General features: G+C 48.7%; 1 protein-coding gene across 3 annotated transcripts in view; it reads left to right on the plus strand.

The window, feature by feature from the left end:
* Window positions 1-22796, plus strand: part of Hrh2 (histamine receptor H2) — a 38831-nt gene extending 16035 nt beyond the window's left edge. For 2 of the 3 annotated variants that reach the window (XM_005376363.2, XM_013509466.1), the window contains exons 2-3: window positions 5089-6617; window positions 22196-22796. In XM_005376363.2, the coding sequence (XP_005376420.1) occupies window positions 5542-6617; window positions 22196-22379 (1260 nt within the window). In that variant the 5' untranslated portion in view covers window positions 5089-5541 and the 3' untranslated portion in view covers window positions 22380-22796. Of the gene's footprint in view, window positions 1-5088; window positions 6618-13704; window positions 13844-22195 lie in introns of all 3 variants that reach the window. The other variant, XR_259722.2, reaches the window with a different exon arrangement.
* Window positions 22797-23773: the final 977 nt, after the last annotated feature.

Here is a 23773-nt window from a genome sequence, read left to right on the forward strand (position 1 = left end):
AAAACAGAATTCTGGAAGCAGACAGGCCCAGGTTCAAATCCTGACTTTTTCTCTCCCTAGTTTTGAGTCTTGGGGCAAGAGTTTGAACTTTTCTGAGCTTTGGCTTTTACATTTATATTTGTAAAGTGGGGAAAATAAGAATTTCTTCCTTCTTAATGTTGGTATTAGACCCCCGGACCTAACATGAAGTAAGCCTTCCTATACATGCTAGTGATATCCTACTGATTATTAGCTGAGATGGATCAAGAGATCTGAGTCCTTGTATCTGTCACTGTTTCCTAGGATGACCTTGGGCCTTTTCCCCAAAACTTCAATGGCTCCCTACTGCTTTCATAATTAAGTCTAAACTTTTAAGCATTCCATCCTCAGCTAAATTTTTCTGCTGACAGTCAGCTGGCGAGGCTAACAGAAGCCAGATCACACAAGGCATGGTAGACACTGTCATTTTTATCCTAACAACAGAGGAGGCTTTGGAGACAGGGCATAACCAGAGACCAGGACAATCTGACTGTAAAACCCATGCAGTTACTGAGGGAAGAGGAATGGCTCCTGAGGGTATGAGGTTGGAGGTAAAGGACTTCCTATTTAAAAAGTTCCTGGGGTCTGGCATGGTAGTACACACTTGTAATCCCAGCATTTTGGGAGGCTGAGTCAGAAGGATTGCAAATTCGAGTCCAACCTGGGCAACTTAGCAAGACCCTGTCTCCAAGCTCAGTGCAAGGATCCTGTGTTCAATCCTTAGTACTTAAAAAAAAAAAAAATGGGGGGTGAGCAGAGCAAGTGCTAGCGATAACGTGGAGCCGTTCCAACTACATGGCTCTTTCCTCCTCTTAAGCATGGCCTTGTCACCCAGTTCCATTCTTTTACAGGTTCTTTCCGTTACCCTTCCACCAGGTGCATTACATGGCTACTAAGTTTTGAGAAGATGACACTTGCACAGGATTGAAAAAGTCCTAAAGGGAATATGGTGGGAAAGATACCTTCCTCTCACCCACGTCCCGGCCGTCCATTCCCTACCTAGAGGCAGCCATTGTTCCCCTTTTCACAGTGCCCCTCCAGAGCCGGTCCTCCACCCCGTTAACACTTACAGGTGCAGGGCCGGGGATATAGCTCAGTGGCACAAGTGCCTGCCTGGCAAGCACAAGGTCCTGAGTTCGATTCCCGGTACTGAGAAAAGAAAAAGAAAACAAAATAAAACATGTACAGGTGCATAGGAAGCACACATGCGTTCATTCTCCCATGCGACTATCACACTGGGGACACTTGGAGGCCACCCCGGCTGAGGCCCAGACGGTCTAAGTCGAGCTTTTCAGTGGCTTCCTCACACTCTGTCGTATGCATTTTTATGCTCTTTCCAACCTCTGCTAACACAAGCAATGCTGCGGGGAATCCCAGGACAAACTCTCTAGAAGTGCAGCCGCTGAGTCAGTGGTCTGAGTGTTTTTAATGTTAGCGGGGTTTTCCAGATCCAAGAAAGTGCTGCCTCCTTCAAGTGCACGTGTGTACACGCAAGCACACCTGAACAGCCTCGGGGCTAAACCTTACTCCTCCAAATCCCCATATTCTCTTGAGGCTCCCACTCTTGCCTCTTATTACCTGTTCCAAGGCTGTATCTAAGCTGCCGGGGGGCCGCAACCCAGCCCCCACCCCGGAACTTGCGCAGGCTTCTGCGTGCAGTTGAGAAGCCCCACGCTCTGAGTACATAATGGTTATCAGCATTTCTTGACTAAAGCCATCCTGGCAGCTGTAAGTGGGAAGAAAGGGCTCCCTGAAAAGGCCAGAGGTCCTCTCGGTTGTGACTGTCTGGTGTAAGTCACCTTGGTCGGTACCCCATGTGGGGCAGACACTCTGGGCTTTGGAAAGTTCTGCTTTCTCTCCTTAAAGAATGAACAGTACAAGAGTGAATACTCTGACTACCTGCTTTGGGTCCCCACTGGTCTGTTTCTTATGGGCTGATTCTAGGGTCACTTTCTGATGCCCTTAGCACTGGGTTCCTGGCCAAGCTGATGAGAATGAGGAACTGCCTTCCAGGAACCCAGTGACATCACCCTCTTCTGGGTCAGAGCCCACCATCTCCCTCTCCCGAGCTTCTGCTAGGCTGGCTGTCCTCTCTATCCGCAACCTGCTTGTCTCTTGCTTTCACTCAGTTACTCCCTCATTCCCATCTGGTCAGATCACAAGCCAAAGGTCACTGCCTCTGCAGGAAGCCCTCAGTGTCCGCTAGAGCAGCTCGGATCCCCCATTTCATGCTGTCTCTCTCTCTCTACTTCCTTCCTGTAACTCCCAGCACAGCTTCAATTAAATAAGCAACTGCACAGTAGCTTACTTGAGGTCCCACCCCCAGCCGACACAGTGCCCATCCCTGCAACAGATGCCTCACGCTGTGCCTGCCGTGTCCCAAGACCCAAGCACAGTGTACGAACCCACAAGACTGTAGTAAATACATGCAGCATGGGTGAATGCCCGTCCCTGGCTTTGTGTCTTTGAGCAATAATAGCATTTGCTGAGAACCTACCACACGCCAGGCACTGAGAGATTTGCTCCTTTATTTACTTTCATATCCACAAGTGAGTAGGAGCTACTGTCATCCCCATGACACCTTTGTCACACAAGGTCACAAAGCTCTCTACGTGACCATGCTGGAATCAGAATCTAGATCTGTCTAGTGTCAAAGGCTTGCTGTCAGCCTGGAGCTCCATTCACTTCTCAGAGCATGTTTCACGGGGTTAAAGGTCAGACCTCCAATTCGCAGGGCACGGCTCATGTCTCCAAGCTGCACAGAGGCCTGAGCTGTGATTGCTCCTGGGGATGCTCTCCAAGGCCCCTGAGAAGAGAAGTGCACAATAGACTGACCAGCCTTCTGCTCAGGTTGCAGCTGCTGGCAACGCCCACAGGTGAAGCCTCCCTAGCAGGAAGTGGAGGAGAGGCATTGCTCTGCAGGAGTAAATTCTTCAGAAAGTGCCTTCTCCAGGGTTATTCAGACAAAGATGAGACCGTGTAAGAGGAAGTGGTGAAATACACAGCTGTGGGCCACCTGTAAAGCAGGGAAGGGAAGCGGCTGCATGAGTTATATCTTTTTCACAGACACATGTGCAGAAGAGAGACAGCGAATACAGAAAGGAGAGTAGACCATGGTGGAATCTGTCAACAGGCAGACAAGATGTCATGCATATTGTGTTGTTTTCTCGGCTTTGCATGAGTGCTTGGAAATGCTCGTTATAAAATGTTTAGGAAAATAAGGCAGGAGGGAAAGACTGAACGACAAGGTGAAGGAAGGAAAAGAAGGAAGGGAAGAAAAAAAATTTACTCAGAAATAGAGATTCTCCAAAACAAAAACAAAAAAGACACCGTATCTTTTTGCTGCCCTCTCCAAAGTTAATTAAGTGTGGCAGTGAGACCCATGCTGTTTGGGCTATTTATGTAATGAAAAGATCTTCTAAAAATAGAACCCAGAGGCCCAGCTTGCAAAGCCTATGACTGAGCCAGCTGGAACAGCAGAAGGTGATGGGGAGCCCTGATCCCGGCTTCAACACGGTCGTTATGATTAAATGAGGCTTCTCATATTCAGGCTGCAAAACTGCTCCAGGCAAGAGGCTGGGAGAGGTTTAATTTATGTCCCGTGGAGATTAGCTTGCTTCTGCTGTCGACCCGATTTTGCATGCTCTCAGACCTCGGGAGATTGCCTGCTGACTGCTCTCTGAAAAATAAGAAGGAGCTGGTGTGAAAGTGCCCAAGAATCAAGCAAGTCCTTAGCTTGTTTCTTACCCGTTGGAAATACAGAATATCACCACCGGAAGGGAATCTTGGTGATTTTCTGGTGACCAGGGGCTCTGATTTAACCACGAGGCCTTTTGTGTGCTGGGATTTTACTGGCGTGGTATTTTTAGGAAGGAGAGAAAGAAATAGGGAGCAAGAAGGGAGGGGCAGAGGGAGGGTGAAGAAAGGGAGGAAAATGAATGATAGACTGACCATGACCAGGCTTCCCATAGACCCTTAGGAAGACCCAGTGTGTTCTGTGCAGCATACCTGTATTGGAACCATATGTGCTGCTAAATAACGAATGGAGGAGAAGTAGAGTGTGATGATATACAACTGTAATCCCAGAATTTCAGGAGGCTGAGGCAGGAGGGTCACAAATTTGAGCCCAACTTGAGCAACTTGGTGACTTAGGAAGACCCCATCTGTGGATAGTTAGATAGATAGATAGATAGATAGATAGATAGATAGATAGATAGGGAATATAACTCAGTGAAAAGGCCCTGGGTTAAGTCACCAGTATCACAAAAAAGTAAGATTTAGAGATGAGTTTTGAGCTAGGATGGGACTGATGAAAGATGGAGACAAGAAGTGACAAACCTCAAACTAAATCTAGCCCTCTGTCTGGCTACACAGCCCATGAGTTAAGGGTGGTTTTCACATGTGTGAACTGTTGGAAAAAATGAAAAGAAGATTTTCATGAAAATGACATGAAACCCACATTTCTGGGTCCCTGGTTACTGGAACACAGCCCTGCTCGTGTGTCTGTGTGTGGCCTGACATTCTCACTGCAGCGGCACCGCTGAGCCCCTGCTGCAGAGGCTCCACACAACAAGCAGGAAACATCTGCTCTCTGAGCCTTCTTCTTCTGGAAAAGTTTGTTGGCCTCTTGTAAAAACAACAGTTCCAAATACTGTTTTCAGCACTTTATAAGAGCAAATAAGTTGCATTTTGTTGGCACACTTATTTTGTCCTTTATCAGATATTTAATGCCTACCTGTGGGGTCAGGCGCTGGGAACCAGCAGGGAGCAAGGATTCAGCTCCTCTTCTTGTGGAGCTTAGTGTCTGTGTCTAGGTCTCTCCTTTTGACAGTATAATGTTCTAGCCCTTCCAGCTATTTCCCACAGGACACCATGTTCCACCCCCTTGAACCTGTGTCCCTTCCCTTTCCCTGTGTGTATCCTGATTGCCTCCATCTCTCCTGAGGAGAGGTCCCCAAAATGGCCCATACCACTTTGTCAGGAGGGGGAAGTCTTAAAGGACTCACATTGAGTCAAGCCATGCTGTCAGTCTAGTTTTGAAGTTCTGAACACTCACCTTTGTATTCTCAGCTCCTGATTTCCAGGGACCCCAGAGCAGAAGACCTTATCGTGTAGATGAGAACAGTAGCCAACAATGGAGGATAAGGCTGCGTCTATGCATGAACCCTCCCACATAAACACAAAGTCACCTCCAAGCACATGCCCCAGGGCCTCAGTCTCTATGCAAAACCTAGAGAGTGAAGATCTACCCCAGGCCCAGGAGGAAGCTGGCTCCTCAGGGGACCCTCTGAGGACTGGCATTTGAGCCACCAATGAGGTCTCAAGGTCACGCCTTTATCTCTTCGGTCTTACTCCTGCATCACACCTTCCAGGGGACTGCTTGATTTATCTCTAGAAAAACAGCATTGGATAAGTCACTGAAGCCTCCACAAACTTAGACACTTTCTTTTGGAGCCTGGAGCCCAGTGGATAGAGCAGAAGAGAAGCGGCCAAGGGCCAGGGCAGGAGCTGAAGGGTCCCAGGATGGAGCTCAATGGCACAGCCCCTTCCTTTTGCCTGGACTCTACTGTATACAAGATCACCATCAGTGTGATCCTCATAATCCTCATCCTCATCACGGTCGCCGGCAATGTGGTTGTCTGTCTGGCTGTTGGCTTGAGCCGCCGGCTCCGCAGTCTGACCAACTGCTTCATTGTGTCCTTGGCAGTCACAGACCTGCTCTTGGGCCTCCTGGTGCTGCCCTTCTCTGCCATCTACCAGCTGTCCTGCACGTGGAGCTTCAGTAAGGTCTTCTGCAATATCTACACCAGCCTGGATGTGATGCTCTGCACGGCCTCCATCCTCAATCTCTTCATGATCAGCCTCGACCGCTACTGCGCCGTCACTGATCCACTGCGGTACCCTGTGCTCATCACCCCGCTCCGGGTTGCCATCTCTCTAGTCTTCATCTGGGTCATTTCCATCACCTTGTCCTTCCTGTCTATTCACTTGGGTTGGAATAGCAGGAATGAGACCAGCAAGGACAATGACACCAACCTCAAGTGCAAAGTCCAGGTCAACGAAGTGTATGGGTTGGTGGACGGGCTAGTCACCTTCTACCTACCTCTGGTGATAATGTGCATCACGTACTTCCGTATCTTCAAGATCGCTCGGGAGCAGGCCAAGAGAATCAATCACATCAGCTCCTGGAAAGCAGCCACCATCAGGGAGCACAAAGCCACGGTGACACTGGCTGCCGTAATGGGGGCCTTCATCATCTGCTGGTTCCCTTACTTCACTGTTTTTGTTTACCGTGGGCTGAAAGGGGACAACGCTGTCAATGAGGTGTTTGAAGCCATTGTTCTGTGGCTGGGCTATGCCAACTCAGCCTTGAACCCCATCCTGTATGCTGCCCTCAACAGAGACTTCCGCACCGCATACCATCGTCTCTTCTGCTGCAGGCTTGCCAGCCACAACTCCCATGAGACTTCTCTGAGACTGAACAATGCTCAGCTAATCAGGAGCCAAAGCCAAGAACCCCGATGGCAGGAGGAGAAACCCCTGAATCTCCAGGTGTGGAGTGGGATGGAAGTCACGGCTCCACAGGGAGCCGCAAACAGGTAACAGCACTAACCATTTGTCCAGCAGCTGGGGACAGGGGAGGCATCTTGTGCACAGCAGTTAAGGTCGCTGCATGTAGGTGGTCTTGGTTTACGTGCTGAGAATGCTCTGTGGCTACTTTGTGAACATGGTCTCATTTAATCCTCCAATGGCTCCCTATTTGGAACATTCTACCTCCAGTTTTAAAGGATCACCATAAAGGTCTCAGAAAACTTGTCAAGAACCACTCAGCTAGGACTTGGATAGAGGACCCCTGACTCCAGAACTCAGGGGCCCTTCTTTATAGCTATGTTGTCCTTTCAATCAAAAGATCTAAGTGTGAGGCCGACTTTGCCACCTAGGAGTCGTGAGTGTTCAACTAAGCCCTCCAGAATAACACTCAAATAGCCAAGCACTGATGCTACCTCCTGATGGGCCCACTGTGAGGATAAATGAGAAACCTAGCTCCATTTATTGAGCACCTACTGTGCATCAGCTCTTATGGTGGGAACACTCAGGTCAGTGGGGAAAGAGGACAGGAAGGTGGACTTTGAAAGCCAGGCAAGAGTATAGACACTATACCAGAGATAATTGGAAAAGACGGGAGGGTGAGAGCCAAGGTGGAGATAACCTAGGCAAATCTGTGCTGTGGGTGCCTGAACCTCCTCGTGCATGCTAGGCAAGGACCGTACCGCTGAGCTACACCCCACATCTGTGCTATGGAAAAGCAGCCCTGCTGTAGAAGAGCAGAGTGAGCCTGCTGACAGGGATATCAGCAAGGACAGTGCGGTCCTGGTTCATGAGAAGAGAAAAGAGAAGAAAGCAAAATCTCGTAGGCTATTTAAAAAAAAAAATTAAAAGTTTGCAAACTATGGGATGTACAGAGCACAGAAGATACAAGAGGGAGGAAACTTCAGCATTCCACCTCCAGAACTAGTCCAGGCTGAAAAGATAAACAGAACCAGTCTGCGATTTAGGTAAATTCCCTGGTGACAAAGTCAATGCCAGGTAGACCTGAGTGACACTGAAAGCTCACTGTGTGGAGAGACAGCTCCTCTCTGAGCTTTAGCTGAGAGAAGCAAGTGAGATAATGTTTCTAGAATGCCTGGTACATAGGAGTTGCTCAATAAATGTTGCTTTCCTTTGTCTTTCCTTGGACCAAGTTTTTGCATCTCAGAAAACTAGTCTGTGGAACTCATCCATCCATCCATCCTTCCATCTGTCCCTTTGTTCATCCATTCACTCACTTGCAGATACTTGTCGGATTCCTACTACATGTCATGAATTATGCTGAGTGCCAGGGATATAGAAACAACATTCTGCATATTGATTCTGATGAGAAATTATGAAAGGTCAGTTGCAAAGCTGTGTTCTTTATGGAAAACATTCTGCCCTCACACATTCTATGACTTGAACAATTCATTGTTCCTCTAGACCTCAGTTTCCTCACCCTGTAGAGTGTTGGATCTGCCCTCATGCGGCTGCTCCATTCATCACAGTTGCCTGAAGGTCACATAAGCTAAGGGATGTGAACAGACACTGCAGTCCCTCAGTAGGATCTGAGTCTACTCTCAGTCACTGAGCATCACACCAACACATGCTCAAGTGGATGCCACAGACACACACCCTGGGGCTCTCTGTTCTGGTGGACAGCTGTGGGGCCAAAACTCCCTCACAAGAGCCCGGGGCCTCATATCCCTCTGGTCCATGCCGCTGTCATCCTCTCCCCACAGCTGTGGAGCATCCCTCCATTGACTGGGGCCCAGCCCTCCACCTTCCGCCACTCTCCTGCTAGAGCAAGGCTGAGCACCCCAGCTCCTGAACTATTCCCCAGGCCAGCTCCCTGACCTCCTGGGCTCTTAGCATCGAGATCCACCCTCCCAGAGTCACCCTCCACACCAGCACAAAGGTGTGTCCAACATGCCCATCTGGAGGCTTCCACAGCCTGTCCTGGTGAAGGCCCATTTGACCTTGTCTTTCCACGATCCTGCGTTTAGAAGGCAGCCTCAGCTACAAAACTAATTTAATTCACAGTGTATAAGAAAAAAAGAACAAAAACCACATGGTTAAGAGCTAGACAGAAAGTAGTTGACACTATTCGGTTTAATCATGTGTATCACTTTGTACTGCTCATTCTTATTTGACTCCTGGCTTAATAAGCTGCCTTCTAACCTAATCCTTAAGGTTATATATTCATTCAGTAAGCATTTAACAAGAATAGTGAGCATTCACTAAGTACCCACGATTTACCACTTGACATATCTGACATTGTTTGCACGTGGTAATCATTCTGTGGGGCCATCCCGCCCCTACTCTCTGCACCCCATGCTAAGGGTGCACAGAGAGGTAAGAAACCCCTGACCCCACCACACTGCTGTATGCCACTTGTAATTGCTCATGGCTCAGTTACAGAGCAACATGTGTCGGGACTGAAATTCAGCATTCCCAGCACTGCAGGACAGTGCACATCCCTGGCCCATTTATTTTACACTTTATTCAGCTCTCTGTGCTGCAACTCTGAATGCAAACAGAAAAGCCCTGCTCATCCAGGATGGGGCTGAAGCCTTGAGACTGGGGTCTTCGTTTCATTCTCAGCAAACCCTGTGAACTAGGGGTCTGTTTAATCTCCATAGATGGGGCTCAGAAGGGAAGCAAGCACCCCAAGTAGTACAATCTAGGAACCTCTGCCAGGAATAGCAGCTCCAGTAATGCGGTGTCTTCTTGGTGCTGGGTGTGCTGCTGAGGACAAGCACTGACTTTCTCTTCTGGTCCCCATGGCCAGCCAGCTAAGAGGTGGTACCCACCTGAGTCACACACAGCTGCAAACCCAGGGTCAGATCCCGTGTTCCCAGAGACCCCAGCTGAGGTCTGTCTCCCAGCCCCTGGGCACAGTGGGCAGAAGGGCTTAGTGGAGGATGGCGGAGCCAGCTAGAGGGCTTTGTGCCAAGGTTGAGGGCACAGGAGTGGCAGGAGGCCAAGCAGAGCCAGGGGGCTTTTCCCACTGAAGCTGCCAGAGCAATCAGAGCCTGGCATGTTCCTCGATAAGGCTGGCTCCTGGCTTCCCTGACGACTGATAGCATATCCTTCTTGTGCTCTGCCTCGGGACAAAAACCAGCACTGACCCAGAGCCTTCTCACTGCCAAAATTGGAGTGTGTGCCTGGGCTAAGAATTCTGGAGGAAGCCGCTCCGGCCTGCACTGGCTGGAGTGAAGGACATAATCAGTGAGGGAGGCTCCAGGAGACAGTGGCTGAGCTGGCCAGTCCTCCCTTCCCTGTGGCCAGACAGCAGCCTGCTCTCCAGTGTGAGGCTCTCTGTCTGCTTCTTCCTTACCTGTATTGCCTCACCTTTGCTCACCTTCTTGCCCCTGTCCCTGTATGCCTCTCACTCCTCAGCTCTGATTCTGTGGCCCACCTACTCTGTCCCATCATTCACAGCGAGCTATCAGAAGCAAAAATCTCCCTCATAGTCCCTGCTCAGTAACTTCCACTGCAACCTGGCACTCCTGGATACGGTGTAGCCCTTGGTACATTTCTTGTGGCTGCTGTAACAAGTGACCATTAGTTGTAGGCTATAAAGAATACATTTTTCATCTATTGCAGTTTAAGAAGACAGAAATCTGAAGGCTGGGTGTTGGGATAGCTGGTGCCTTCTGGGGGCTTCCAAGGAGCATCCCTTTCCTCACCCTTTGCAACTTGTGGATGCCACCTGCACTCCTTGGCTCATGGCCCCTTTCTTGTGCTCATTGCTCCAACCTCCTGGCTGTCATCAACTCTCCTCCACAGCTCAGGGGTCCTCTCCCTCCCCCTTCCATGGACACTTATGATTACATTGAGGGCTTACTGTGTTTGGATAATCCAAGATGAGCTTCTCATCTCTAATTCTTTAACTGAGTTATATCTACAAAGTCCCTTTTGCCACATAAGGTGATATTCTCAGGTAATGAGGATGTGGCTCTGTGTGAGGTCCATTATTCAGCTTTCCACATGTCCCAACGTGCTACCTGGCACTGAAGGACCTTCACAGTTCAGCCCCTGACCCTCTTCCTCTTCCATATCCTGCCAGCATCCCCAGGCTCACGCCTACCTCTACCACCCTCCACCCCAGCCAAAATAATGCACCCCGTGTTTGTTCAGTCAAAAGCATTCACCAAGCTAGACATGATATTACATCCCTGTAATCCCAGCACTCTGGAAGGCTGAAGGAGAACAGCAAGTTGAAGCCCAACTTGAGCAACTCAGGAAGACCCTGTCTCAAAATAAAAAATAGTGCTAGAGGTATAACACAGTGCAAAAGTCCTAGTACTGGGGAAAAAAAAAAAAGATTCCCAAGGATTTGCTAGCCACCAGCACTGTCTGGGGCAGCAGTGAGCAAGCAGCCAGAGGCTCTCCTTGCACAGAGCAAGTGCTCTGAGTATGGTCCCCAGACCAGCAGCTGCCTCCCAGATACACAGTAGCTGGCATCAGCCTCCACGGTCTCACTTATGGTAGAGCCATCCGACTTCAAAGCCCGGGCCCTTTCCACAATGAAATGCTGCCTAGACTTGAACTAGATCCTGCTTCTGATCAACACCTCAGTGCTAGTCCCATAGAGACCAGAATGGGAAACCAAGGCACAGGGAGGCAAATGACCCGGTTGCAGTGCAAAGCAAGCTAAGGGAAGGCCCAACCCCTGCTCAGTGTCCTGTAGATCTGTTCCCACCCACTCTTTTCTCCCCACAATCTCCCAAGGCAGGGAGATATGATTCATAAGCATCTAGCCTATCAGCAGCCCCTCCCCAGAAGGTGTGGCTCTTCCTCATTCCTGCAGAGCCCCTTGGTTGCCTGTAAGGGCTTGCCTGCCCAGACATCTGGAGGGTTGGACCCTGACTGGGCACAGCACCTCTCCCCTCTTCCTTCCTACCCCCCCCATGCCAAGGAGGCAGCCTCCAACCAGCCCCTGCCTAACCCCTCACATCTGCTCTCTGCCCCTCTGTGTCCAGAGAAGACTTTTCCAAAAGTAAACTGGGCAATGCCCCACCCATCTGTCGTTTCTGGAATAAAATAAGAAGTCCTTACCCCAGACTCTGAGGCTCTGCACTACCAGGCTCCCACGCTGCCCGATTCCCTTTATGCCCACACTTTGTCCCACCCCATGTGATCTCTCCTCTTGATGCATTCGTTCTATTAACTTAATATCCGCTCTCCCTAAACCATAAGCTCCTGGATGGCAGCCTCATGTCTGTGCTGCTTCTTACTAGGTCCCTGACACCTAGTATTGAGAATGGCTCACAGCAGGTCCAGGGATGTTGTTGAATGAATGGATGAGTGAGTGAATGCTTGAATGTTCTAGGTCCCTGAGAATCCTGAGAAGTGAAAAATGCCACCCCCACTGCAGAAATAAAAAACGAAACCTCAAAGAGAGAAGTTCCAGGAGCCTAGGAAGAGCTCAGAGACAACCAGTTCTCTTTTATTGGATGTTACGCTGGCTTCCTACAGAAGCTGGCATCACAGGCGGGCTGCACAGCAGCAGCCGGGGCCAGCTCTGAGTCATGGAGCTGTTAGTGGGAATTGTCCAGCCACTCCCCCTGCTCCGTCACAGAAGGGATCTAAAATAGCAAAGTCACATGTGGAACATGGGAGCTTTTCAGTGTGACTAGCATTCACGGCTGCCCCAATCTGGACTGTGTCCACTGGGTCACCGTGGTATGTTGTGGTTTGGCCAATGGTTGAGGGATGGGGGATGGGGAGGGTTGATTCACCTTCTGCTCAAAGTCGTCTCGGAAAATGTGCCTGCAACATCCGAGATATGACAGAACCACATGTCTGATACACGTACTTCCCCAGAACAGCTCTTGCTCAGAAAGGAAGTTTCCTTTAAGGCCACAAACATGTTTAACTATTTCATCTTGCTTTCCAAACCAGTCTAATTTTTTTTGCACAGTGATTTCTGTGTTCCTGAGCAGCTTTTAGAAGTGGTTTTTCAGATATACCCAGAATAGTCCCCACCCTAAAACTCAGAGACATGGCTGGTCCCCTGCGTCTGAGGTCTGGGGCTACCTTGTGTGTGGTAGATTTTCAGACCTGGCCTTTGTATCTAGCTGTCATGCCTTGCACCTCAAGGCTGCTAGGGTATTCTCCCAGAGTGTTGAAGGTTAGGTAGACCCAGTATGATATGAGCCATGGTCTCTCCACTCATTACTGCATGACATTAGGCAAGTCACTCCATAGTCAGCTACAAAACAGTGATGGTTATCTTACTTACTTTGCAGAGTTGTAAGAATAAAAGTAGAGTGAAGGCACTTAGCATAATTCCTGGTATGTGGCAGGAACTTTAACAAATGTGAATTTCTGTTCTCTACCAGCTATCTCTGCTTCCCTTTTCTTTCATTCTCTCTCTCTCTCTGTCTTTCTCTCTTCTCATCTCTGCTTCCCTTTTCTTTTGTTCTCTCTCTCTCTCTCTCTCTCTCTCTCTCTCTCTCTCTCTCTCTCTCTCTCTCTCTCTCTCTCTGTCCTTCTCCCTTCCTCCATCCCACTCTCCTTCCTTTTACCAGTTCACATACTATACAATTCACCCATTTAAAGTACACAGGGAAGTGGTTCCTAGTATATTTATAGAGTTGTATAGTCATCATTACAATGAATTTTGGAACTTTTCCTCACTCTAAAAAAGAACCCCTGCCCCTTTAGCTGGCCTCTCCCAGCTCCTGCCCCCCATTTCTACATCCGCCACCCCATGCAGAGGTAACTGCTAATCTACTTGGTGCTCCGGTTAACTTGGCTGGTCCCATCTGGACATTTCATATCATGCATGGTCTTTTGTGCCTGGCTTTTTTCAATTAGCATTTTTTCAAGGTTCTATATTTTGTTTGTTCTTCTTTCAGTTCATTTTTTCCATTCCTTTTGTGTTTGCTTCCCTCCCATTCTTCCCACCCGTAGCTCCGTGTCCCTTCATCAAGGCTTTGGGCTTTGTGGCAGCTTTTGACACCTGTGGGCCTTGGGTGGAGAACTACACCCAATGAGGCTGTACCTTGACCACCCATATGGTCCAAAACCCCGACTTCTGCAAAGCTACCAAGCAGAGCAGAAGCTTTGGCCAGAACTTAACCCATTCATCTTTTTTCTCTTCAGAGAGTTTGGGGAGTGAGACCCCCTCCTGCCCCCAGAGGAAGTCAGGGAAAGGAGAGCAGAAAGAGAGGAGGTGGGAAACCCTTCACAGCCTCACAGTCAAGCAGACTAAATCGTGGCGCCTCCTGGAGTCACTGGAAAGGTAGAGAACTTCTCATTTACAGGTCTGGGGTTGGTGCCTTTGAGGCCAGCTGGAGGCCCTAGCTTGGAGCTGTGACATCCCTCTCGCTCCCAGAACGCTCTTCTCCGCTTACACCTACTAGCTCCTGAGAGTCGACAGCCCAAGCTTCCTGGGCTGGGATGGGAGGGAAGGGAAAACATAGCTTCCAAGCCACCAGTTATTTTGTACCCTTAAAACAAAGATGCACATCCAAGGAAACAAGTGAGGAAAGGGCCCTTCCACCAGGGGACCTAGCCCCAGAGCACATGGCTGTGCAGTGTACAGGAAGGCCGGATCTCAGCCCTTCCTGGCCCCCTTTAGCTGATTCCTTTGTGTGGAAAACAGCCAGTGCAACAATAGCCGTGCATCAGGTAATGGTGTCTTGGACAACTACTGACCACGTTATGATACTGGCCCCATAAGATTATAATGGAGCTCAAAAATTCTCATGGTCTAGTATTCTTACTGTGCCTTTTCTATGTTTGGATGCACAAATGCCACTGTGTTACAGTTGCTGTGGTGTTCAGTGCAGTGCTGTACTGTACGGGGTTGTAGCCTAGGAGCTATGGGCCGTCCCCTGAGTCTTGGTGTGCGGTAGATGGCACCAGCTGGGTTTGTGTCAGTGCTGTCTGTTGTGGTTACACAACAGCAACACTGCCTGATGATGCATTTTCCCAGAATGTGTCCCTTGGGCTAAATGGCGCATGGCTGTGCTCAACTCTGCCACCATCAACAAGACCTAACTATATGGGGGTGGCTGTATTCTGATAAAACTTTATTTATGGACACTAAAATTTGAGTTCCATATTCATGAGTCGTGAAATGTTATTTTACTATTTTTTTTCAACTTGTTCAAGAAAAACAGGTGGTGGGCTAGATTTGGTCCATGGACTATCATTTGCCAGTCCTGGTGTAGAGAACAGAAATGGATTGCAAGTCCAGCACCTCACTCTGTGATGTTGGGTCGGTGCCTTCCTCTCTCTGAACCTCAGCTTGCTTATCTGCAAAATGGGGGATAACAATGGCTTCCTGGGAAGATTATGATGAGATTTAGCACCGATTTATGCAAAGTGCCTGGCACAGAGTCAATGCTTACTAAGTGGCAGCTTTTGTTATTTTTTTTCCTCCGTGGCCTCTTTGCAAAGGAGCAGCTGAAAAGTTTGAGGCAGGCTTTGTGGACGTGTCTCAGCTGTGCTACTGAACTACTCAGATCACGTCCTGATCCTGAGTCTCGTGTCTCTCATCTGAAAACGGAGAACTCAGATTGGTCTCAAGGGACCGTTCCAACACTAACTATATATAAATGCTTAACAAGGGAGAGAAATTATGCCCACACCCTAACTGTGCTGTGTCAAGAGTCTTCTGGCAAGGGCAGTGAAGAATGGGTTTTTTCATACTGAGTCTCTCAGAGTATGGAAGTAAATCCAGTAAAATGCGCCCTTGTCACTATTTCAGTTGCAGGTGCTGGCATCAGGGGGCCAGGCCATAGTGCAGACTGGACAGAGGGAAGATCTTCAGAGAGATCTCTAACTTTGGGGCCAGACAGCCTTCCCTGGAGGCTGTGTGACCTTGAGAAGATCACATCTCTCTCTGAGTTCCAACTTCCTCATCACTAAAACAGAGCTAAAAATTCTGACTGCGGTCTCTGCCCCTAAGCAAACAGCTGTTGTTGAACACAGCGGTTATTTTTGGCAGTGTCAAGGGGCTGGGATGAAGTGTGTCTGAGAACCACTAGGCCTTACGGGTCTGTATAGCTCCTGAGGTTCTCCTGGGATGGAAGGACCACTCCCTCTTCCTGTAGCTAAAGTGGAAGAGGGGATTCCCCACTGCCAGAGTGTTCCCATACATCAGTTTGTCCACTAATCCATGCAGAAAGCTGAGCAGTGCTGGGAGAACCCCACAGCCTGGGCATCACAGGTCCACAGTCCTTCTTTCTAGGACTACCATGTGCTGTCATCACCCAGGCACTGATATTCAGGATTGGTAACAGTCCTCTTCTCACATGGAATTGGGAAACAGAGTGACAGAAAACTCAATTATTGCAGAAAAAGAACATATTTCCGAAACACACAGCAAGACCTCATGCTTGTTGCCACCTCCAACAACACCTGAAGGTTTTCTGTCATTGTCCAGGTACACATGTGGCCTTGCAGCTGTGGTGACGAAAGGATGCACGCAGTCTGTGCACCGCCCTCCCATCCCTTCCGGGGAGTGTGGCTTCCTAGGCAGGGTGCAGGCTATGTTTGTGGCTGCTGACTCTCTGCTGATTCATCCACTACCTCATCCTTTGCCCAGCTCCCAAGAAATGGGAAGCTCCCAGTGCTGATCTGCTGAGAGCTCTCGGAAACTGAGCTCCCCGGGTGGTTAGCTGCTGGCTGGGGGCCAGCTACTCCCTCTCTCTGACAGTGTGTCCTCATCTGAACAGCAGGGCTGGTCATGTCAGCGCCTCCTCCTCAGCACGGGGAAAGGGCCTGTTGGGTCAGCGCCTGTGCCCCAGGAAGTTGCTTAGAGCGTGCACATGGGGACAGGTGACAGAGACTTCCTTTCACACTACTCAGGGAGCTCATAGACCACCATTTCCCAGACGGAAGACAAGCTTGAATTTCCTGGGTCAGAGGAGCTCAGTCACCTCTAGCTGTAAACCCAGGGACTCTGACATGAAAGCAGTCTATGTAGGACTCTCTCCACTCCTCACTTCTGCCTTCTCTCCAGGGTAAGTTCCTGGGCTGTTTGGGCCACCCCAAACCTGTCCTGTGGGCTTCTCTGTCGAGACACTGCTGGGCCCAGGAGTCATGGGCCTGGGTTTGCCCTGCACTTGGAACCAGTTGGCCTATGCTTCAGACTCCTAACCCCCATCCTTACCCCAAAAGCCCTAGCAGGCAGCCCCAGCTATGTGCAGGGACTCACTGGACCCCTTGTGGGAGCAGAAGAACGAGGGTACAGGGCAGCCTGGGGCCCCTTTGCTGCTATTTCTGTTCTCCAGCACACCCACACCCTTCCAGGCAGCTTTGTTTTGTGCTTCCAGGCAGAAAGTGGGGTTCAAGCCTCTGTGCTCTTAGCACCCCAAAATCATCCTCCAGAGACCCACTTTCAATCGGCTTTTGATCCCAAGGGAGATGGGCAGATGGAGGCCAGATCCACTCCAGCCTCCACCTCTCAGCCCCTGCTGTCTTCCCCTCCGTGCCTGCTCCTGCCCGGGTGCAAGGAAACTGAGCTCGCAGGCCCGTGATGCCGGTGCACTTTGACTCTTGCCGCTGTCTGCCTGGGGCTGTGGAGATGTGGGCTTTAGACACCTCTCTGCCGTGCCTGTGGTGGCTGCTTCACAGTGGAGGGGGCGGTAGTGAGGCAGACAAACAAGGGCAGGGGTCAGGCATCTCCTCATCATCTCAAAGGAGCGACCTGTGCCACCCCACCTGAGAAGCACCTCGCACTGCCCTACACACCAGCCTGGCACGTTCACTTGCTTCTTGGTCAGGGCAAGGAGTGAACCACCACCGGGAGCTGATAACCTGGTAGCTGCTGACGTTGGGTACATCACTTAACCTTCCCATGCCTCAGTTTCTTCACCTGTAAGATGGGAAGATACTAGTACCCACTCCAGAAATTTGTTGTAAGGACGAAAGGAGAGGTTAAATAGACAAGCCTGAGGAGCGTGTCTGCCACCTGAGACCCCCCAGTAACCACCAGCTATCACGGAAGCGGGGTGCATGAGGGGCCCTGGAATTGGCTGAAATGTCTCCCTATTGTACCTGACAATTGTTTCTGCATTTGTTTTGGTATTGTAAGGAACTCTGTAGTGGATATCTTGATGCAGAGAACATTTGGGTTTCTTTCAGATTTTTTTCCTAGAAACTGAATTTCTGGAAACAGAATTGCTAGCCAAAAGGAAGGGATATTTTAGGCCCTTTGTTCTACTTTGTCTGTTTGCAGGACAGGCTGTAGGGGCCTCCCTGCTGCCAGCAAAAGCTGAAGGTATCACTTCCTTGAAGCCACATCAGTGGAAGTGTCCTGGAACTGTCATGAGTGTGGCTGACTAGCTCAGAGGTTACAGACCACAAAGAGAAGAGGACACTGCCATTTAAACATGAGCAGAGGGTTGGGAGTCTTTGAAGGAGCTGAAGCAGGGGCATTTGAGGGAGAAAATGCTGTCCCTCCTCCAAGCCCTAAGCCTTCAGAGGCGGGGGGCCACGAGGGCCTCAAAACAAAGAGACCAGTCCATGGTTGCAGGAGCTGAGTCAGGGTACAGCGCCCAACAAGCTCAGAGTGGGCTGTAGCACTGCTGCTCACTGCTAGGTGACTGTGGGGAAATGGAAAGCCTCTCCATGCCTCAGTTTCCCCATGTATGGAGCGGGTGTGACATTTTGCCTGTCTCCCAGGAATGGGGTGCCTGGGTGATGGACATGGACTGGAGGAACTGCCTGGGGTACCTTGGGGTTTTTTTTCCAGAAGCATCCACTGGCATGAATGGGCAGGAGCTAGGAGATGTCCTTCAATGTAAAAGGCAGTTTCAGAGAGGACTGGTGAAGCAGACAAGTCTCGAGCAGTGGTTATTGGAAAGCCTGAGCAATAGAGCAGGGTGAACGCAAGGTTAGGGCTAGGGAGATCTGAGTGTGGCCCTCTGAGCTCTGCTTCCTGCATTGTAAGGGGAGTTTGGGCAGGGAACCTCCAGCTTTGCAGCTGAGCTGACCTGTGCTCTCTGAGAACTGTACTCTTTATTTACAGTAAGCCTTTGGGAAAGGGACTGAAGAACTTTGGGCCTCGAATCCTCACATGTTAGAGAAAATATCACAGGGACACTGTAAAAGTCAAATGAGATTGAGGATGTTAAGCGGCTGATCCATGAGCAAGCTCATCACTTTGTGATTCAGGATTTGGCACTTAGCAGGAGGAAATGGGTGCCATGGAGACAGAGGAGGGGCTGATCAGGAAGTGGGGCTCCCCACGCCTTCACTTCTCCTTCAAGCACCATGCCCTGCGTGCCACAACATACCCAGTGCTGGCTTCTGGGCTGCGTAGCCTTGGGCAAGTTTCCTCATTCTTTGGCCTTCGTTTCCTTCTCTATGAAATGAAGACGATGATAGTACCTACCCCAGGGGGTCAGTGTGAGGATTAACGAAGTTGATTATATATATTGCTATGGCCAGGCCTGGCATGCAGGAAGAGTCAGTGATGGTAGCTTTTCTGTGGTTGTGCTCGTGGATCAGTGTAAGGGCTTGGATCTAGCACATAGTGGTTGAGCCCTTTTCTCTACTCACCAGCAGTGTGCCCTGGCCAGATCATTGCCCCCATGGCGGCCATCTGCAAGATGTAGGAGGTATGCCCACCATATAGGGATGCTGGGAGAGCCCCAGACCAAGCACAGTATGTGCTCAACATTGGTACTGAACCGCATGTTTGACCTACAACTTCATATTTACAAAACATTCTCATAAGCAATTGTTCAGACCCACTCCCCACAGCCTTCCAGTGGTGGGGGAATGCTCCTTGACAGAAGGTGTTTTAGTCAGCTTTCCATTGTTATAGGAAAATACCTGAGATAATCAACTTAAAAGGAAAAAGGTTTATTTTGGCTTATGGTTTCAGAGGTGTTAGTCCATGGTTTGTTGACTCTACTGCTCTTGGTTCTGTGGCAGCACAGTAAATCCTGGGTTGAATGAGTACATGGTACAGCATAGGTCCCAATATCCCCTTGAAGGATACACCCCCATGACTTAATATCCTCCCATAAAGCCTGTCTCCTAAAGGTTCCACCACTTCCCAGTAGTGCCATGGGCTCTATCACTGGGCCTTTGGAGAACATTCAATATCCAAACTACAGCAGAGGGGGAAGGAAACTTACCTTGGAGTATTCACTGTCCCATGCAGCCAGTCAGTATATGAAGGTGGTCAGATTCATTTGTTAAAACCAAAACAAATGCTTTTGTAAGAGACAGACAAAATATAAGGAAACCGAAGTGTTCAAAGTGAAAAGAATGAAAAGCATATAGTAGGTACTATATACAAATACTAACCAAAAGAAATCTAGATAGCTATATTAATATCAAAGTGAACCTTAAGCAAAAAATATTACTTTAGATAAAATTGGCCATCATATTTTAATAAAGGATCAAATAATAATTCTAAACTTGTATAGCTGGGCATTGTGGGGCACATCTGTAATCCCAGCACTCAGAAGGCTGAGGCAGGAGGATTGTTGTACTTTGAAGACCAGACTGGGCTACAAAATGAGCTCAAAGCCAGCCTAAACTGCATAGCGAGACCCTGTCTCAAAAACGTAAATAAATAAATAAATAAAATAAACTTGCATGTACCAAATAACTTAGCTTTAAAAATATGTAAAGTTGACAGAACTACAAGCAGAAATTAAAAAATAATTATAGTATAAAATGTGTAATGTACTGCAATCAATATTTGAAGATCAAATATATAAAAATCAATAGGGAAATATAATATTTTGAAAATAAAAATAAAAATTTTAATTTAATGAAAACAAAACACTACTTCCAACAACTAAAGAATACTTATTCCTTTCAAATATAGTAGAAAATTGAAAAAGTTGACTATGTACTGGAATAAGAAGCACGTATCAACATATTTCAAAAAATTACCTGAGAATAGAGAATAATACTCTGGCCACAACAAAATTAAGAAACAACAACAAAATCTTCACATATACATTTGCAAGCACATTTCTTAGTAGATCATGAATAAATGAAAAATAATTATGCACATTAGAAAATATTTTCAAGTTAACAATGAAAATACTGCACAGCAAAAATTAAGAGTGCACCTCCAAAGCTCTAGTTAGAGAAGGAATACATAGCCTTAACTGCTATGTATTTAAAATAAATTTGAAATTTAATGATCTAACCATCCAGTTCAGAAAATTAAATAGAACAACAAAATAAGCTGAAAGAGAGATAAAGGAAGAAAACAGTGGAGACAACAGCAGAAAATAATGGCAGGAAACAAATTGTTAATAAAGAAAAGAGCAAAAATTAGAGTTGTGTATTGGTGCCTTGTGCTTGTAATCCCAGGGACTCGGGAGACAAAAGTAAGAGTTCTACAAGTCTTTAAAGTATGTCCATGTGTTTTATAGCATCTCTCTGCATGATTAATATATTTTTAAAAATGCAGTGATTGACTGACATGTAACAAAAAATATGTCCCATTAGAGGAATTTTTGAGATGTTTATTGTCTTTTATTAATCTCTATGGTCTGCATTTGACTGTGAACATGCAATATTTCTGAAACAGTAGTAAATGGCCCTGAAGCTGTCCAGGAGAAAGAAGGTAGTTATTTCCCAGCCTTGAGATAGCTTTTCTTGGATAATTTTACTAATTTCCACTAGAATAACTCTCAAAGCCACCGGCTCCATCTGGAATGTTAATCCAAGGGCAGATACCTGCCTGCTTAGGCAAATATGTACACTGCTAACACAGAAAAGGCTACTCGGAGCCTCTGAAGGGCCAGATTGTGACCGTGAGGTCCAAGTGAAGGTGGGGCACTTTGCCTAGGGCGGGACAGCTAAACCCCAGGAGAGCTGGGTCTGCACAGAGCCTGCAGCAGTGGCCGGGCTGGGATGCGCCCACACACTGAAGCACCATGGGGGCTGGCTGCGTCCTTGCTCCAAAGCCCTACAGAATCAGGCTTCCAAGTCCATCACTGCCGTCTGACAGAATCTCAGAGAAGCCCAGTGTTCCCTCCTGTCTGTGCAAAAGGAGAAACAGGGACCTTGGTTCCCCCAGGCCGTCACTGTGTGTTCACAACTGACTCAAAGGCAAGGCAGAATAACTGGTGTCACCCTCCCTGTCCTTCCCCAGCCTGAGCAAGGCATGCTGTAGATGCTCAGGAATCATTTCACTAAGACTTGGAAGTAGAGGATCGGGTATAGATCCCTGGCCTAACATAGGTGAGGCCCTGGGTTTGATTTCCAGCATCAAAAAAGAAAAAGATTTGGAATTAGCCAACATTAACTGAGTTCTTACTATGAGCCAGCTTTTATCTATACATATACACATTTCATAACACTGAATTCTTCCAAGATTTGGAAATGTGGTATTCACCTCTATTTGTGGTTCACAGATGCTAAGTCACCTCCCAAAGGCACACAGCATGTTGGAGAGTTGGACTTGAATGTGAATCTCCTGCATATTCCTCCTTGTGGGTGGTGGGAAGAGGTGCCTTGTGCACATGGACTGATCCGGGTGGCCAGAGCAGGTCCGCAGTCCTTCCTACCCCACCATTCCCAGGGACCTGGGAAGCAAAGTAGAGAGGCTAATCTCTGGCCCCCGTGGCCACCTCAGGCCTGACCTGTGCTTATGTCTCCGCAGGAAGCTGTCTCTGTCCTGCACCACGTGCTCCAGCAACATCCTGAGTTGCTGCAAGAACCTGTGGGGGCTTCAGTTCCTCCAGAGACACCTGGGAGGTCCCTTGGAGGAGCAGGCTGAGGAGCCACTGTCTGAGAAGACTCAAACCACACCAGACCAAGAAGCAATGCCCTCTGGGGCTGTCTAGAGCTGCCCAAGGCCATGAAGATATTGGTCCTGGTCACCCAAATTTCACAGTGGAGCTCCTAAGGACTCAGCACTCACAGCCACTGAGGAAGAACCCTGGGGTGCCGTGATCCTCCAGCCCAGGGCAAACAGCCTGTTCTGTGCTCAGCATTTCCAGACAGGGGCTCAGGACTCCGCTGGGCTGAATTCCAGGGCTTCAAAGCTCACGTTGGTGCTGGCCCTACAAGTCATGTGCAGAGACAGTGGGACTTAACAGGATGTGTGTATGATGCATACATGTAGAAACATGCATGTCCTCAGAGCAGGGCAGAGGGTGCTGCTCTAAAGCACTGAGCTTTTACTCCCTTGTGGGGTCTGCAGGATGAAGGAAAGGAAAGGAAAGAAGAAAGGAAAGAAATGGAAAGGAAAGGGGTAGGGAAAGGAAGGAAATTGCATTCACAAACACTGCTATGTGTCAGGTATTTCACTTGAATGAGCTCACACAATTCTTATATGAGTGGTTAGGGTTAGAGCCACCATTCCCCCTTTACAGAAGTGGAAACTGAGGCTCAGAGAAGCACTGGGCCTGCTTGAGCCACTCACTTAGAAAGTGTACCTGGCACAGAGGAGGTACTAGGAAACTACCTGCTGAGTGAATAGGTGAGTGAGAGGGTGGATGGATGAATGGATGGGTGGATGGATGGATGGATGGGTGGATGGATGGATGGATGGGTGGATGGATGGATGGATGGATGGGTGGATGGATGGATGGATGGATGGATGGATGGATGGATGGGAGAATGAGGCAAAAGCCAGACATCACATCCATACTCTTGACACTACAATACACTGTCTTTCCGAAGAGAGGCCAAGATGTTTCTTTGACTCAGCCTACCCTCCTGCTAGCAGGCTCAGACCCTCCAGTCTGGGGATCCTGTCACACTAAAGACTCACAAGACCTCAGGTGCTTGTTATCAACAAAAATCTGTGTGCAGTGGACTCACTGGAGACAGCACGACTGTCTGGCATCAGGGAGGACAGGTGCAGGCGAGGAACTGCAGAGGCTGTGAATGGGGGAATTGACCCAGAAGTTCCCTCTACTGGCCACGTGACCTCAGACACATCACCTGACCCCTCTGAACAGCTCTCTCCTCCTCTGTTTGAGGAGCAAACACACTTTCCTATTGCTGGGATTATTGAAGAGACCCAAGGAGATGAGGGTGATGAGAGCTCAAGAAATATGAGGGTGTCGGTGGACTTCTCTGCCCCCAGGACTTCTTAGTGGCACCTTCTCAGTGACCCCACTCCTACCTGACACCCACACTTCTCTTGGCTTCCAAGATCCCATCCTGGTTTTCTCCCGCCTTGTCTACCCATGACTTGTCAAGCCTCTTTGTAACTCATCATCCTCTACCC

Source organism: Chinchilla lanigera, unplaced genomic scaffold (assembly GCF_000276665.1).
Source record: "Chinchilla lanigera isolate Chin_1 unplaced genomic scaffold, ChiLan1.0 scaffold00007, whole genome shotgun sequence".
NCBI classification, from domain to species: domain Eukaryota; kingdom Metazoa; phylum Chordata; class Mammalia; order Rodentia; family Chinchillidae; genus Chinchilla; species Chinchilla lanigera.